Source organism: Tupaia chinensis, unplaced genomic scaffold (genome assembly GCF_000334495.1).
Source record: "Tupaia chinensis unplaced genomic scaffold, TupChi_1.0 Scaffold000305_1, whole genome shotgun sequence".
Taxonomy (NCBI): domain Eukaryota; kingdom Metazoa; phylum Chordata; class Mammalia; order Scandentia; family Tupaiidae; genus Tupaia; species Tupaia belangeri.
In genome coordinates this window covers 3,023,212-3,042,346 of record NW_006159795.1, presented here as the reverse complement: position 1 = coordinate 3,042,346, position 19,135 = coordinate 3,023,212, and the positions used below count along the sequence as shown (strand labels likewise).

General features: G+C 38.1%; 1 protein-coding gene across 1 annotated transcript in view; it reads left to right on the top strand.

Annotated features, from left to right (window-relative positions):
- Window positions 1-12,801, top strand: part of PLCB1 (phospholipase C beta 1) — a 336,512-nt gene extending 323,711 nt beyond the window's left edge. Inside the window, exon 30 of the mRNA XM_006150922.3 lies at window positions 12,340-12,801. Coding sequence (XP_006150984.1) covers window positions 12,340-12,567 — 228 coding nt within the window. The 3' untranslated portion in view covers window positions 12,568-12,801. The remainder of the gene's footprint in view (window positions 1-12,339) is intronic.
- The last annotated feature ends 6,334 nt before the right edge of the window (window positions 12,802-19,135 follow it).

Below are 19,135 nucleotides of genomic sequence, written 5' to 3'. Positions count from 1 at the left end.
GAAATTCTAGACATGCAAGGAAAATACATTGGAATAATTTGTTATTCTTCCCGCAACACGCAGACTATCAGATTACTGAGATCATTACAAACTCTTTTTACAAATTAAGAAGTTGAGTCTGGAATGGTGGAAGGATGGCAGCCTGGATTAAGATGCAAGAGGTGTTCAGATCCTTTTCTTTTTCCCTTTATTTATTTATTTATTTAGTCATTAAGAGAGATTTTTGCTATAGGGCACATGTGCTCACTGAAGAGGCAGAGATACAGAGACAGAAAGCGAGAAATCACCCACCCCTAGGGGGATGGCCATGTTACAATCTCTTATCCTCTATTCTCCTCTCGGGATTTTGGGCGTACATGCACATGCACCCAGCGTGAATTTTAAGCCACGGGGTCAGGGACTCAAATGGTGGTCGACTATGTGGGAGTCTAGCGACTTAACCATTATGCCATCTGCTGGTCCTGGTGTTAAGATCTTGAGTCTGTCCTAAACTAATTGAATGGTAGGTTAAGCTTCCTCACTTCATGAATGACGGGATTTGGTGAAGAATGTGCTGAATGTTTATTCACTCAATTTTAAAATAAGTCTCTTAAACTGCCTTAGCCCAGAGCACAGGTCTTCAAAACTCAGACCATCTTCTAGTATTGCCAATATATTAACTTTGAAAATAATAACATTCTGTTAGATTAAGGTGTCTCTGGGCTGTTATCTGAATTATTCATAATTTTGGTGAACTAAAAATTGTTTTTCACAGTCATTTTTATTCCTAGCTATAATAGGTCCCAACTGAGTCTTTCCACAGAAAGCATGTAACTAAAAATAGAATGCTTCCGGGTCTTAATAGCAGGCCCCTAGAAGGCAAAAGTACTCCAGTGGCGATACAAAATATTTAAGGCCTGAAATTCACACTTCAGCTGGGATAAAGTGGCTGGCTAAGTAGCATAATTATTGCCTTATATTGTAGTCAGGGTTCTCTAGAGAGACAGAACCAGTAGATGTACACAGATATGTAAAAATGGGGGTTTACTTGGAGAATGGGCTCATGTATTTATAACTACCAAGTAGTCTCATCATAGGATATCTGCAAGTTGGAAATACTGAGACTCTGGTAGCATGGCTCAGTTCAAGTCCAAAGGCCTCAGATGCAGAGAAACTATTGATGTAATTCATAGTCTGAGGCTGAAAGCCAGAAAATCCAGGAGGAGTGGGAGCAATAGTGTCAATCCTGGAGTCCAAAGGCACATGAACCTTGAATTCTGATGTCCAATACAACAGAAGAAGGCTACCTTGTTCTATTTCACTAGAGACCTATTCATCTTCTGTATTTATTCTCTCCAGGGCCCTTGATGAGTGGAGTGTGCCCTCCCACACTGAGGGCAGATCTTCCACAACTGACCTACTCAGACTCCTATGTTAATCTCTCCTAGAAACATTCCCGTGGACACACCCCAAGTAATGAGTTATCAGCTTTCTAGGTATTCCTTTGTTCAATCATGTTGACACCCAAAACTATCACCTAGTATAATAAGTTGTTTCCAAAGGCTGAATAACTAGAGTCTATGTATGTAAAGCAATGAGTCTCACTCCTGGAATATGAAAAATAACTCATTCCATGACAAAGGCACAGAATAAAGCACATTTCTAAGAGAAGTCATGGAAGTCATGGGGAAATGCCATAATAATATTGTACAAAAGGCTTAGAACTTCATTGATCCACAATAATAAGCAAGTAGCACATGAGTTTGGGGTGTTTGGCTAATGTTGGCTGAACACAGATGAGTTTAGCTAGGCTTGTTCATGTATATCAGGTCAGATAGGTGGCTCTCTTGGTTTGGGCCAGACTTAGTTACATCTGGGTATCAATCAGACACTGACTAGTATAGAATGATTTGGGCTGAATTTATTTACATCTGGGTATCAGTCAGACACTGACTAACCTAAGGTGACCTTGGTCATGTGATTGGGAGGATAGGAGTGAGTCAGCTCTGCTCCATGTGTCTCATCTTCTACCAAACTAGTACAAGCATGTTCCCACAATGTGACAGAGAAATAGAAGTGAAAGCTAAATACTTTATCAAGCCCCTTCTTGGGCCTTGCCTGCTACATCCCATTGGGCAAAGTCAGTCTCATGACCCCATCATATTCAAGAGATGGAGAAATAGACTCTAAATCTTTAGTAAGAGAAGTTTAGAGTCATACAGCAAAAGCTATGGATACAGCGAGGAGACATTAATCTACTCGACGTACCACAGAGGAGAATTGACTAGGTTTTGATGCTAGTTTTGTTTCTAGTGAGCCATATCCTTAAGAAAGCTACCAACTTCTCTGAACACAGGGTTGTAAGTAAAAGGAAAGCGTTTGACTACATAATTGTTAATGCTCCTTTCCAAGACTTCTAATTATTATAGAGTTTGACAGTATCATCGTTCACGTTCCATTCTAGGGTTTCCAGTGATCTCTAGATGCCTGGGAGATGATTACAAAAGATTTTTTGAAACACATTTCAAGACTCATAGAAGGTATAAAGTATGGACTTTGTTAGGAAATTTTTTTTTCTTGGAGAGGTTTTTTCTATAGGGCACATGCACTTGCCAGAAAGACAGAGACAGAGAGATAGAAAGCGAGAAATCACCCCCCAGGGGGGATGGCCATGCCGCAGTCCCTCCTCCTCCAGTCTCCTCTCAGGATCTTGGGCATGCATGCACACACGCCCAGCGTGAGTTTAAGTCATCAGGTCCAGGACTCAAACCACGGTCGACTACATGGGAGTTCAGTGACATAGCCATTACACTAACTGCTAGTCCCAGGAAATAATATTTTAAGGGAGATATATTAGAAAAGGGAAGAAGGCATGGAGATTGAGCAAGAGAAAAACTCACTGAAAATAAAATTGATCATGTTCTTTACATTTTTTATGATATAAGAAAGAAGAGGGAGAGAGAAGCACCCTTAACAGGGTCTGGTCACATCACAATCTCTCTACCCCACCCTCCAACTCCTTTGGATTCTGGGAGCCTGCACATGCTCAGTGTCTTTTCAAGCCAACCCAAGACTGAAGCCCACAGTCAACTATATGGCTTCCAGTCTTACAGGGCACTTGTGTTACTGCTGCACCACAATGACTGGACCTTCTTTACTGTTTAAGAGCAATTTTTCTGTATGAGGTGTGAATGTATATAGAGGAGTTTACACATTAGAACTGTTAGAATGGGGACCAGCTGTTAGTGTAATGGCTATGTCACTGGACTCCCACATAGTAGACCACAGTTCGCGTCCCGGACCCAGTGACTTAAAACTCACGCCGGGCGCATGTGTGTGCGTGCCCAAGATCCCAAGAGGAGAATGGAGGAGAAGCAATTGCGGTGTAACCATCCCCTGGGGGGTGATTTCTCGCTTTCTGTCTCTCTGTCTCTCTCTGTCTCTCTGGCGAGTACGCACGCCCTATAGCAAAAATCTCTCTCTCTCAAAAAAAAAAAAAAAGAACTGTTAGAATGCATTCATTGGCTTTGACTTAAAATAGAATTAAAAATGTAAATGCAAGTTAGGAATTGTGCTTAGTAAACCACATGATTTCTTGTGTCTGTCCTTCTTTCTTTTCTCATTCAGTATTTGGACTTATTAGATATTTTGCCTACTTGTCCTTAACTGTTTTGTCTTTCCTTCTGACTTAACAACCCTGATTCTGCTCTTTACACAGTGAACCTTTTATGAACACTTTGTCTCTAGCCCTGAAAATGATCTACTCCAGAGGTCTGGACAAATGAGAGCTATAAAAAAATTTCTGAATATAAATCTATTGGAATTTTTTTTTTAATCCTGAAATAATGCTGAGGAGGAAAGAAGAGAAAATTTTAGAACTTCATCTAAAATGGTTCTATTTAAAGTCTTTAGACCAGCAACTGGAGTTTCTCCTGCAAACTTGTTAGAAATGCAGAATCTTGGGACCAGCAGATGGCATAATGGTTATGTCACTGGACTCCCACACAGCTGACCATAGTTCAAGTCTTAGACCTGGAGGCTTGAAACTCAACGCTTTGTATGTGCATTCCCAAAATTCTAAGAGGAGAATGGAGAAGGGATTAGGGTGTGACCAGCCTCCTGGAAAGTGATTTCTCACTTTCTTTCTCTCTGGTGAGTGCACGTGCCCTATAACAAAAATAATCTCTCTAGGAAATGCAGACGCTCAGGACCCAATCCAGATCTACTGAATCAGAATCTGCATTTTAATAAAATCTCCAGGTGCTCTATGTGTACGTTATCCTTTGAGAAGCAGTGATCTAAAGTTTGCCCATCTTGACTTTTAACATACATCTCTTTTATTTATTTATTTATTTATTTATTTATTTATTTATTTATTTATTTATTTGGAGAGCTTTTCGCTATAGGGCACGTGCGCTTGCCAGACAGACAGAGAGAGACATTAGAGACAGAAAGCGAGAAATCACCCCCTAGAGGGGATGGTCACACTGCAATCCCTTCTCCTCCATTCTCCTCTCGGGATCTTGGGCACACCGGGTCGGGGACACAAACCGCGGTCGACTACATGGGAGTCCAGCGACATAGCCATTACACTAACTGCTGGTTCCCAACATACATCTCTTTTAAAGAAATGTTCTCAACCACAGAGTGTGTGAGATCCCGCTATTGTAATCTGTGACTAATTACAGATAAAAGGGTTGTGGTATTGATTTAATTTTTGTGTATTAGAACAGTTTCAACAATTGAGATTAACTAATGTTTAACAGGTGGATTAATTCATAATTCTTAACAATTTGTACATATTCCCAATCCATGCTTTTTTGGGGAGGGTTGTTTGTTTAAGATTTTTTTTTTTCTGCCACAGGGAGCATGTGCTCTCTGGAGAGAAAGAGAGAGACAGAAGGAAAGTGAGCACCCCCTGGGCAGATGGCCACACCACAGTCCTATCTCCTCCATTCTCCTCTTGGAATTTTGGTCATGAACACACATGTGCCTGGTGTGATTTTTGAGCCACGTGGTCCAGGACTCAAACCATAGTCAGCCATGTGGTAGTCTAGCACCTTAATTACCACACCAAATGCTGGCCTCATATCTGTAATTATTTTTATAATACGCATTTCCTATGAACTTTTTGAAGATGCCTTATTTACCTTTAGATTGAGCAAAAGAGAGATGGGAAAGACAGCTTGAAAACTATCTTCCCAGTGAATGTCATCTATTATAGCCCATGGGGAGAAGGGTGAAACTGTTTTCCTCAGGCTAACATTTGGGTATTGGAAGAATCTACAAGGCTGAACATTTTAAGTCCAATCTCCTCCATAAGTATGTCCCATATTCCTTTAAGGCTACGATCCATACCTGTCTTCTCTATAGCAGCAACTCAGCCCACGAATATCCCTTGTTACCTAGGAAAAAGTTCTAAGTTCTTCATCTCTCTCAGCACCAAACACAATCTAACACCCATCAGAGTGTTCAAAAATATTATTTATGTTCAAATATGTTTTGTACTTCTTTCATGAGAGTGGGAGTGGGAGAGATAAGAGGGTCTCAAGCTACAATTCTCTTCCCCCAACCTTCCCAACCAGTCAGGATTATGGGCACATGCATCTGTTATGTACAGGTCAACTGAGGACCACACCCACAACCTACCATATGGCTCTCCCAGCACTGATGAGCAATGTGTTAGCATCACACCTTTTAGCTAACCTTCCAAATTTTCTTTATTGATAAGTGCATCAGAATCAGTAATAAACCAGAATATAGCCCAAAAAGGGAGACCCAAGTACCACAATTGTATTCTATTGTCCAATAATGACTGAAATGCTGTAACTGAGAAGAACAAAGACCTTTTAGTGAATAAGATTCCAGATGTTTTCAGCTGCAAATCTTTTTTTTTCCTCTCCTTACAAATAAGATTATATAACATTAGTTACTAAGCAATCAAAATATGCTGAGAATTCACCATACATGATCTCATTTAAATCTTTTAACAACAACCTGGGGAAATTGATATTATTATCCCCATTTTATATATAAGACAATTGAAATTGCAAGAGACTAAATACCTACCCAAGGTCATATTTGTTAAAATGTTAACATTCTAGGCCTTACCTGGAGGAAAAACATCTTCCCTATCCCTAAGTAAACTATACTTTGCATAGTTCTGTGGTAACATTTTCTTCTATGGTTACCTGCTTAGCCATTTGCAAAAGGCCCTATTGCTAGCTGGTATCTGTTCACAGGTTAAAAGTTAATTTTTTAAAGAGATTTTTATTATAGGGTGTGTGTGCTCATTTTGGTGTGCTTGTCAGAGAGACAGAAAGAGAGAGAGACAGGAAGCAAGATATCACCCCCCAGGGGGATGGCCACACTGCAGTCCCTTCTTCTCCATTCTCCTCTTGGAATCTTAGACACGCACACACATGAACCCGGCATGAGTTTTAAGCTGCCAGCTCTAGGGCTCTAGCCATGGTTGGCTATATGCGAGTCCAGTGATGTAACTATCATGCCATCTCTTGGTTCCCCAAACTAATTTTAATATTATTTTCAAGCAAATATAATTATTTAGGGAAACTGTCCAAAAATGTAGGTATGTTTCCTACTCCAGTGCCTGATAAATAAGCAGCAAGAATTTATACCCATTGTGCATTAAATGTGGTCTTCCACATTGGCATGAATGATCCAATTAATTTCTAGGTGAGTCTGGAGTATTTTCTGCTTTGACCTAGAAATAACTAATCACCATCTTACTCTTTTTCTTTAGATTTCAGATGCCAATGACAACCTTGAATAATAAGATTGAAAAAAAACTACATTTTACTTGAGTGATCTGTAACTTTGAACTTGAGTTTGTGTTCACTGGGACTTGTTTGTAGCTGTCAGGAATCAGAACAATCTGAGTTTGCTGAAATTCGATGAGTTTTATTAATATTTTAAACAGCTTTTGCTTTCACTTATAGGTACTGGGTACTCAGTTCACAGCGTAGTGTAAATTTGGAAATTTTACACATTTATGGTGCTGCTTTGGGTTTCTGATTTTCTGAGTGGACATTTTCCCTCTATGGGCCCCATGACTCAATAGACTGCTTGCTTCTTTCCCAAGATTATGGATTGAATTTCTCTAGTTCCCATTTCATGTGTGAACCACCTGGCTTTACGCAGGGGCTTCAGTTTCAGCGCCTAACACCTAACATTCGGAGCCATCTCTTTCATCCTCTTAGATCATTAAGGCTATTGCCCCTCAAGATGGAGAATCTACTCTGCTACTCCTCTTGAACCATTTATTTATTTTATTTACTTTTTAAAAATTTTATTTATTTTATTCATGATAGTGTGTGCGCATGTGAGAGAGAAAGAAAAGCATCCTTGCCAGGGTTTTATTACACCATGAGCCCCATCCCCTGCCCTCGAGCGCCTCAGAATCCTGGACAAGCATATGTATGTGCCTGGTGTATTTTCAGGTCAGCCAAAAGATCTAAACCCATAGTTGAGCGTATGGTTTCCAACACTGTGGATCAACTTGCTACCAACTGTGCTACCAGGCTGGGCTTGTGAACTTTTTAGCTGCTTTTTTTTTTTTTTAATTATTTATTTAGGGAATGGGAGGTGGCGTGGTGGTTAAGGGCTCAGACTCTTACATGGCAGACCATGGTTCGAGTCCTGGACCTGGCTTGCTTTCTCACTATCTCCCTCCCCGCCCCCTGACCCCGCTCTGTCCCTGTCTGGTAAAATTTAAATAAATAAATAAATAAATAAATAAAGTTAAGTGAAACAATTCTTAAAAAATAACTTATTTATTTAGTTTAATTTATCATCATCATCATTATTATTATTTCATTTGATATAATGGGATATACTTTGTAAATAAAGAGAGAGAGAGGCAAAGTGAGAAATCAAACTGCCAGGTCCAGGACTTAACCCATGGTCAGCTAGGTGTGAGACAGCACCTTAATCACCATGCCACCTGCTGGCACCATGAACCGTTTAGGTTTGAGTTTTTTTGTTATTTCGATGATTTATGAATTTCCTTTCATTGCATTCAAACAAATTCAGCTACAAATATAAATAAATGTGTGTGTTCTGTCACTCAGACGTATTGACCCAAAATCCCAGTGCAATTTACTCTAGGGAAACAGAGGAAAAATGAACAAACGAAATCTGCAATGTTTCAGATAGATACTATTACCTACCCACATGACATTTTTCAATCTTTGTGTAACCTGGCTGACCTTACTTTCTAATTTTTATATTCTTCTTTTATTTCTATCCTTGGTTAAAATAAAATAGATTATTCCAAAAAGAAGACAAGGCCTTTTATGGTTGCTCAGACTAATTTAGAAACCACCCATTCTATGATTTTTTTTTTCTAGTGCTTTTCCCTTTGTTTTTACTATCCTCTTAGCTAATTGATGATGTTGAGGTTAAAATACTGCAGCTCCTGCTATAATTCCTCATAACATTTTTCTGGTTACAGTCTTCATTGAGATTTCTGTATTTTTAAAAAATAAATCATACCTATGTGTGTGTGTAAGATTCTGGTGTCATTTTAGACGGCCATTCTCATGCTAAAAATAACCACAATACTATGAAAAGGGGAAGCAGAAAAAAAGCATAATTCCAACACAGTTATATTTTAGTGTGTCAGTGTGTATTTCACATTTCAAAATTGCTGACAGTAAAATTTTAATGTCCCACCACAAAAAAGGATAACATTTGAAGTGATGGATATGTTCGTTAGCTTGGTTAGTTATTCTACACTGTATTAATAAGTCATAATATCATGATTTTGTACCCCATAAATATATGTATTTATAAATTATAAATTTGTATGAATAAAAAAAGGAAAATAGATGCTCTCAGAGCATCTGTGAAATAACCTAAAATGTCTAATGAGAAAACAATCTGAAACACATGCCCCTATGTGTGTATCAGTGGTAACATAAACATACAAAGAACGTAATTATTTCAAGTGACTTTCAGCTAACTTAGGTAATTGTGTATCCTTATGGGATATACTTTGTAAATAAAGAGAACCTCAGGATCAGCAGATGGTGTAATAGTTATGTCGCTAGACTCCCATGCAGTTGACTGAGGTTCCAGTCCCAGACCTGGTGACTTAAAACACACTGGGCACATGTTTATGCATGCCCAAAATCCCAAGAGGAGAATAGAGAAGAAGGGATTGTGGCATGGCTATCCCCCCTGGGGAGTGATTGCTCACTGTCTGTCTCTCTGCATCTCTCTGGCGAGCATACACACCCTATAGCAAAAATCTCTCTAACAGAAAATAAAAAATAAAATTAATCAATAAATAAAGAGAACCTCAAGATTCTTAAGCTTGCAAGGTTGTTTTATTATGGCACTATGTTAATCATTATATTGGGACTTTCTGTATATTATAATGTAAAGCAAGTAAGGATATATGCTAATGCTACAAGAAGCAAAATTTTCAGAAGAAAACAGATACAAATATAAAATAATTAAAACATTATTAAATCGTTAAAGATTATTAATCATTGTAATATGATTCATATATTGTCAGTATATATGAAAAAGCTTTGTTTTTAGGAGACATGTGTCAAAGTATTATTGAGTGAAATGTCATGGTGTCATTTTCAAATGATTTAGCAAAAATATATAGACGATGGATAAGGCATATGTAGCAAAAAGTTAAAATTAAGATAGTTGTAAGGGTTATTTTGTTTCATTATTTGTTTCATCTTACAAACAATGCTGAAATAAGTATCTTACTGTAGCCATCCGTATGCAAGAGGGTCCTTTAAAAGTTCATGGAAAATGCATATTCTGAAAAAAGCATGCATATTTTTTATTTTTTTGCACCAAAATAATCTGGTACTTTAATTAAATTTTTCTGAAAACTTTTGAAGTACATTGATGCTTTTATTTCCACAGACCAGATTCACAAAAGTATAGTTCTTGAGTCAAAAGTTATGCACATTTTTCTTCTTATAGCTATTATGAGGATGTTGTCCAATGTTTGAAAATATCAGTTTCCCATCAGATATAATAGCTCCTTTAAATACTTTTTTTTTTTATCAAATTCATGTCTCTTTAAAAAGGTTCCATTTGGGACCAGCAGATATTCTCAAATTGCTAATTGTGTCCAGAAATGAGGTCAGTGCAGAGGGGCAGACGCCCAAATGATGAACTTCCCCCTGGATGGGCCAGGGCTTAGAGCAAGCTCCAGAGACTATACTGAAAGCTGCAGATGGTGTGTGTGTGTGTCTGTGTGTCTGTGTGTGTGTGTGCGTGCGTGCGTGCGTGTGTGTGTGTGTGTGTGTGTGTGGGGGAGGGAGAGTTACAGCCAAAATCAAGACAAAAATCAGAATCGGGGCTCAGGATAGAAGCCAGATAGGGAGATAACAGAGTGGCCAAGGCAGACCTACCACAGGGGCATCATCCCAGAGCTGCTGAGAGAAAGCAGCACCTGGGGCCACAATCAGACCTCCTGAATCAGAATCAAGATCAGAATTACAGGCCTGTCCATGGTATGAGGCTGTAGTGCACCACTGCCTGAAATGGGAGCCACATAGGAGGCCCCGTTCAGATCCCAACTCACCTTCAACACACCAGACTGGCCTGTGATCCTGGCTTCGGAAAGGATCACAGCATAGCCAGGGAGACCTGTCTCTAAGAAGAAAGGAAGGAGGGAAAAAGAAAAAGAACAAGATTTCAGATGATTTGCATGCACCTTTAAAATTTGAGACTCACGGAAAGAAATTAGTTATAGGTTTAAGAACATGGCTTTGGGACCAGCAGTCAGTGTAATGGTTATGTCACTGGACTCCCATGTAGTCAACTGCGGTTCGAATCCTGGACCTGGTGGCTTAAATTCACACCGGGCATGTGTGCGTGCGTGCCCAATATCCCGAGAGGAGAATGGAGGAGAAGGGATTGTGGTATGGCCATCCTCCCTTGGAGGTGATTTCTCGCTTTCTGTCCCTCTGTCTCTCTCTGTCTCTCTGGTGAGCGCATGCACCCTATAGCAAAAACTATTACAAATAAAAAAGGAACATGGCTTTAAAAAGGTTGAGTCAAGGCTTGTGAGGGGGAAATAAAACGCTTGGTCTCACATGCTCTCTAGGATGATGCTCCCTGCTTCCCATTCAATAGTGGAGAGATGTTTATTTTAAATTCCAGGTTTTTAGCTGGGCTCAGCACAGCAGAGCTCCCACCAGGCCATTCTCCCTGTGATCTCCAGCCTTTCCCCAATTCTACTGAAGAATCTCCGCTTTGACAAAGGTTTTATGACTAGGGCATCTATGGATGTCTTCAGTTAAAGAAAGGTTTTCATGACTTTAAAAAATCTGAAAAATTTTCCAGTGCATAAAATAGGGACCATCAAATGGTGTAATGGTTACGTTGTAAGACTCTTACGTAGCCAATCATGGTTCGAGTCCTGGACCTGGTGTCTTAAAACTCACACCAGGCACATGTGCTCACGTGCTCAAAACTCCCAAGAATTGAGGAGAAGGGATTGCACGTGGCCATTCCCCCTGGGGAGGAGGTGATTTCTCACTTTCTGTCTGTTTCTATCTCTTTGCTGAGCACACATGCCCTATAGCAAAATCTCTCTCTCAAAAAAAAAAAAAAAGATTTAAAAGGTAGATGAAGCACTTTACAAGGCAAATAAAAATTAGAATGAGAAATGACTCAAATGAAGAGGCGATTAAAGAAGTCAGAATAAAAGTTAAAGCTGAGGACATGGTGGTCACTTTGTAAAATTGCATGGAGCTCTTTAGAAGTATCCAATCTTAGCCTCCCAGGCCCTGGCCAAATTCACACTCCATGAAGCTGACTCCTCACTCCTCTGTCTACTCCAGCCATCTTAGTTCCCTCCAACCCAACCCATGGCTGACCTCGATACTCAGCTCTCAAGAGTTTCCAGCCCCTACGTATAAGAACTTCACAGCATTATATATTACTTGTGTAAACTTTTTCAAGTGTGTGTGATTGTAGATATATGGAGGGACTTCAGAGAGTTCATGGAGAAATAGAATTAAATTACCAATGCGTTTTGATATACAAAACCTTTGAAACGAATGCATCTTGTTTTCACAATATGAATTTTCCATAAAGTTCTTAGAGGTGCTCCCTATTTATTTTATTCCATATCTTTAGCCGCATTATGCCACACATAACCTAAAGTTGACTTCCAGCTATGGGTAAGTGGTGTGTCCAACCAAACTCTATTTTATATCTTCTTTATAGGTGACTAGTGAAAATTAAATTAATTTTTTCATTCTTCCTCTTCATATATCTCTTTCAAAGACTCTCTATGTGCGAGAGTATGGAAATCTATATGACCTCAAATTAATCTTATCTCTTGGTGTCTCCCAGCTGCAGATGGAGCTGGAACAAGAATACCAAGACAAGTTCAAAAGACTGCCCCTCGAGATTTTGGAGTTTGTGCAGGAAGCGATGAAAGGGAAGATCAGTGAAGACAGCAATCATGGTTCTGCTCCTCCCTCTCTGGCCATGGACCCTGGAAAAGTGAACCATAAGCCTCTTGCCAGTGAGGAGCCTGAAGGAGACAACCCGGGAAAAGAGTTTGACACTCCTCTGTAATTGTTCCCACCAGGCCTTCAGAACATGCATGGCCACTCAAGTTCCATCGGACTCTCTCTTACTACAAAGATCACTGCCCAGGACCATCTTCCTGAGAAGCATTCCTTAGCCTAAAATCCACACCAGAGAGAGAGTTCCAGAAGGATCCATGCAGAGGTGGTCCCATGCCCAGGTTCTATGTGTCATGGGAAACTACTGCAGGTCTACTAGTGAAGAGTGCATGTATGTGGGATTTTTGTTTTCTTTCCAATAGTAAATTTAAAGCAGGCAACTCCCAAGCTCCATGGAACATTTAATGAAGGACAGTGTCTTCTTTGAAGAAAATTGAGCTCATGTTTTTATTTGAAGCTCTGGTATAAAGTATTACAAAGAAATAGAAATAGTTTGAGAACTGCATAGCACTATTTAACACTATGGAACAACCAACTTTGAGCATTTTTTTTTTCTACTGCCCCTCAGCTATCACATCTTCCAGCTAATGTGCATATTAAATTGTTTCATCCTTTGCTTTGCAAGCACCGGTGGCTTGCTGTTTGCTAATTTATGTATCAAAGAAGCCTCATTGTATTGGTTGCTGACATGGCTTTATTAGAAACCCACCTTAGTAATCCAAATAAGCTGGTTTTCTTTTCTGAGAAAAAAACAAATTACATGTGTGTGTGTCACGTGATTGTATCTTTGCCCAGTGAAGCCATCCCAAGACTTAGCAATATGGATTGTATATTTGACTGCATGAGCAAGTTGGCTATGCACTTCCAAGCAGTGTGCTATCTGAATTGACTCTTTGTACTCAAAGTCTGAGTATTCATTTGTTGTTGACATGAAATGATCAAATAACTACAAAGAGTGTGTTCTGTTGAATAGAAATAGTTGAGTTGGTGTATATTAAGCAGAAATTCAATCAGAGTAAATAGGTTCTGGTGGTTATTTTGCTGTCTGACATTTTTTATGGTTCATTTATTTTTAATATTGAGAGGAAAATTGACTATTTATCTAGAGAATACACAGACCCATGTACAAATGATATATATTATCTCCAGGTATATATGTATGCACTCAGGCGTTTAAGTGCATACACACTACGTACACACGCACAGACTTGCAAAGTGTCGTTGTGTGTTTATTCATTGGCAGTGACCCAAATCTCTTCCACTAGACTTAAAGCCAAATTCAGGGACTAAATGGATAGAGAAGAAAAGGGTCAAACATCTAGATTACCGGGATATTAAATTATATGGAAATACTAAGAAATAATTGATGGAGCTATTTGTGCAAATTGAGATATATTTAGAACTTAGAATATTAATTTGATTTATATTTTGCAGGATCAAACATTAGATTTTAAGTATTGGATTTAAATTCAGATTTTAAGCTTGTTTTAATGATCAGAAAATACCAGAATGTATAGGACAGCAATATGGAAATGTATTCGTTTCCATCATAATTTGTAAGTCTGACAGATTTCAGTTTTATTCTAATGAAAAACTTTCATTATATATTTACTATGTATATTTAATTAACTGTGTTATTTTAAGTTCCTATTTTAGGTGATATATGAGAAACTTTATATTATGGTAAAACTGATCCAAAACATTATTGAAAGGTCCTAAATAAGAAAGTGCTATTACAAAGAAGAAATATAATTTAGAAAGGAAAATAAAGATAATTGAAATTAAAGCTCAGAAGCAAGAGGCTCACAGCTTTATTTTACTTTAAAATAATCCTGTCTGATTGTAGCTTAGCAAAACATTTTGAAACACGAATTCTTGCTGTGTCCTGAAAATTGTGTTTCGAGAATTAAATATTTTTATGGAAATGATTTTATTTAACTTTAAGCAATAACTAGGGATCACAATTAAGTTTTAATCCAAATGAAGGCTTGGTTCAAACATTAGGGAAGAATGTTTGATTAAAAAAACACAGCTAGTGAGACACGAGGGGAAAATCACATCCTTTTTGGAGATTAGTATATTTTGATCTGAAGGATTTGGGGTGTTTAAAAATCTGAAAAATTTTCCAGTGCATAAAATAGGGACCATCAAATGGTGTAATGGTTACGTTGTAAGACTCTTACGTAGCCAATCATGGTTCGAGTCCTGGACCTGGTGTCTTAAAACTCACACCAGGCACATGTGCTCACGTGCTCAAAACTCCCAAGAATTGAGGAGAAGGGATTGCACGTGGCCATTCCCCCTGGGGAGGAGGTGATTTCTCACTTTCTGTCTGTTTCTATCTCTTTGCTGAGCACACATGCCCTATAGCAAAATCTCTCTCTCAAAAAAAAAAAAAAAGATTTAAAAGGTAGATGAAGCACTTTACAAGGCAAATAAAAATTAGAATGAGAAATGACTCAAATGAAGAGGCGATTAAAGAAGTCAGAATAAAAGTTAAAGCTGAGGACATGGTGGTCACTTTGTAAAATTGCATGGAGCTCTTTAGAAGTATCCAATCTTAGCCTCCCAGGCCCTGGCCAAATTCACACTCCATGAAGCTGACTCCTCACTCCTCTGTCTACTCCAGCCATCTTAGTTCCCTCCAACCCAACCCATGGCTGACCTCGATACTCAGCTCTCAAGAGTTTCCAGCCCCTACGTATAAGAACTTCACAGCATTATATATTACTTGTGTAAACTTTTTCAAGTGTGTGTGATTGTAGATATATGGAGGGACTTCAGAGAGTTCATGGAGAAATAGAATTAAATTACCAATGCGTTTTGATATACAAAACCTTTGAAACGAATGCATCTTGTTTTCACAATATGAATTTTCCATAAAGTTCTTAGAGGTGCTCCCTATTTATTTTATTCCATATCTTTAGCCGCATTATGCCACACATAACCTAAAGTTGACTTCCAGCTATGGGTAAGTGGTGTGTCCAACCAAACTCTATTTTATATCTTCTTTATAGGTGACTAGTGAAAATTAAATTAATTTTTTCATTCTTCCTCTTCATATATCTCTTTCAAAGACTCTCTATGTGCGAGAGTATGGAAATCTATATGACCTCAAATTAATCTTATCTCTTGGTGTCTCCCAGCTGCAGATGGAGCTGGAACAAGAATACCAAGACAAGTTCAAAAGACTGCCCCTCGAGATTTTGGAGTTTGTGCAGGAAGCGATGAAAGGGAAGATCAGTGAAGACAGCAATCATGGTTCTGCTCCTCCCTCTCTGGCCATGGACCCTGGAAAAGTGAACCATAAGCCTCTTGCCAGTGAGGAGCCTGAAGGAGACAACCCGGGAAAAGAGTTTGACACTCCTCTGTAATTGTTCCCACCAGGCCTTCAGAACATGCATGGCCACTCAAGTTCCATCGGACTCTCTCTTACTACAAAGATCACTGCCCAGGACCATCTTCCTGAGAAGCATTCCTTAGCCTAAAATCCACACCAGAGAGAGAGTTCCAGAAGGATCCATGCAGAGGTGGTCCCATGCCCAGGTTCTATGTGTCATGGGAAACTACTGCAGGTCTACTAGTGAAGAGTGCATGTATGTGGGATTTTTGTTTTCTTTCCAATAGTAAATTTAAAGCAGGCAACTCCCAAGCTCCATGGAACATTTAATGAAGGACAGTGTCTTCTTTGAAGAAAATTGAGCTCATGTTTTTATTTGAAGCTCTGGTATAAAGTATTACAAAGAAATAGAAATAGTTTGAGAACTGCATAGCACTATTTAACACTATGGAACAACCAACTTTGAGCATTTTTTTTTTCTACTGCCCCTCAGCTATCACATCTTCCAGCTAATGTGCATATTAAATTGTTTCATCCTTTGCTTTGCAAGCACCGGTGGCTTGCTGTTTGCTAATTTATGTATCAAAGAAGCCTCATTGTATTGGTTGCTGACATGGCTTTATTAGAAACCCACCTTAGTAATCCAAATAAGCTGGTTTTCTTTTCTGAGAAAAAAACAAATTACATGTGTGTGTGTCACGTGATTGTATCTTTGCCCAGTGAAGCCATCCCAAGACTTAGCAATATGGATTGTATATTTGACTGCATGAGCAAGTTGGCTATGCACTTCCAAGCAGTGTGCTATCTGAATTGACTCTTTGTACTCAAAGTCTGAGTATTCATTTGTTGTTGACATGAAATGATCAAATAACTACAAAGAGTGTGTTCTGTTGAATAGAAATAGTTGAGTTGGTGTATATTAAGCAGAAATTCAATCAGAGTAAATAGGTTCTGGTGGTTATTTTGCTGTCTGACATTTTTTATGGTTCATTTATTTTTAATATTGAGAGGAAAATTGACTATTTATCTAGAGAATACACAGACCCATGTACAAATGATATATATTATCTCCAGGTATATATGTATGCACTCAGGCGTTTAAGTGCATACACACTACGTACACACGCACAGACTTGCAAAGTGTCGTTGTGTGTTTATTCATTGGCAGTGACCCAAATCTCTTCCACTAGACTTAAAGCCAAATTCAGGGACTAAATGGATAGAGAAGAAAAGGGTCAAACATCTAGATTACCGGGATATTAAATTATATGGAAATACTAAGAAATAATTGATGGAGCTATTTGTGCAAATTGAGATATATTTAGAACTTAGAATATTAATTTGATTTATATTTTGCAGGATCAAACATTAGATTTTAAGTATTGGATTTAAATTCAGATTTTAAGCTTGTTTTAATGATCAGAAAATACCAGAATGTATAGGACAGCAATATGGAAATGTATTCGTTTCCATCATAATTTGTAAGTCTGACAGATTTCAGTTTTATTCTAATGAAAAACTTTCATTATATATTTACTATGTATATTTAATTAACTGTGTTATTTTAAGTTCCTATTTTAGGTGATATATGAGAAACTTTATATTATGGTAAAACTGATCCAAAACATTATTGAAAGGTCCTAAATAAGAAAGTGCTATTACAAAGAAGAAATATAATTTAGAAAGGAAAATAAAGATAATTGAAATTAAAGCTCAGAAGCAAGAGGCTCACAGCTTTATTTTACTTTAAAATAATCCTGTCTGATTGTAGCTTAGCAAAACATTTTGAAACACGAATTCTTGCTGTGTCCTGAAAATTGTGTTTCGAGAATTAAATATTTTTATGGAAATGATTTTATTTAACTTTAAGCAATAACTAGGGATCACAATTAAGTTTTAATCCAAATGAAGGCTTGGTTCAAACATTAGGGAAGAATGTTTGATTAAAAAAACACAGCTAGTGAGACACGAGGGGAAAATCACATCCTTTTTGGAGATTAGTATATTTTGATCTGAAGGATTTGGGGTGTTTAATTAGACACTTAATAAAACTTAACTTCCATGGAAAGAGAAATCTTTTGTAAATTATTCTACTTTTGCACTTTGAAAGAAAGGCATTAATCATAAAGAGGCAAGGTTAGTCAAAATCGAATGCTGCATTTTTATAAACAAAATTACAGGCTGTCTAAAGCTGCAGAAGAATGAACTAATGATAGCATTCATCACCAAACATGATGGTGATTATTACAGAATATCGTACCCTATTTTAGTCCAGAGGTAGATTCAGGTTGAATAACCTTGACTTCCACGAAACGGTTTTGGTAGTTGGATTTCATTATCTTAGTAACTTTAGTCATTTTACAATATGTTTGTATTTGGCCATTTACCGTACTCACATTTTTATATCTGTACAATGACACTTTTTGCAGTTGTGGGGTAGTGTGTAACCCTGTCCATCTTGCATCATTGAAACTATTACAGTGATACTATAATTTAATAACATTAATATTACTTGAAATAGACTAAGATAAAAGAAAAGGGGTCTAATATGATGTGCGGTTTTGTGCCTTTATGTATTTGCCTTGTTCTTCGTTGACTGTGTGGAATTCTGTACTGTGGTTTTCCCTAGCCTAGAGAGTAGAGCCGTGTATTAGATTGTGTCCCACTGATACCTGTACACTACTGAGAATAGCGTGGTTTTGGCGTGTAAACCGATTTTCAAAGTTCTAATGACATGCCATGTGTTTTTGATTTTCAACCTTTCATTTTGACATTTTGGTATCACCTTACATTAATAAATACTCCTGTAATAGATAAGCAGTCATTAAATAATTCTGAACGAAAGGGCCATTGCTTGCATCACCTTGAATGCAATGTTGCACTTGTGCACTGTATTAATATTGTTCGTGATGGGTTGGACATTGTGACTTGCCTTTTAGGAAGAAAAAGAAGAGATAGGACAAAGTGTTTGAAGCTCTTAATAAAATGTACATATTTTGGTTCTTCGATTTCAAATTATTTAAAATGCATAATTCACATTTTTGTAATAATTCTATGCAATTTTGTGGCATGATGTTTCTTCCACTTGTAATTTTATGTGCTTTCATCACAAATCCAAAGGAAACAATAAAAATTTCTTAACACAACCCAGTGGTGATTTCTTGGGGTCAGAGCCAATCTTCCTTTGACAGGGATGGCCGTGAGAGCAGACACAACCCCAGGTTTTAGGGACACGACGGCCACTCTGACAGAGTACAGCTGTGCAGTGCAGGAATCAGAATGTGAGGCTGTGCCAGAGGGCGCAGTCGTCCTTCCTGTGATTCCACAGCCCCTGTTC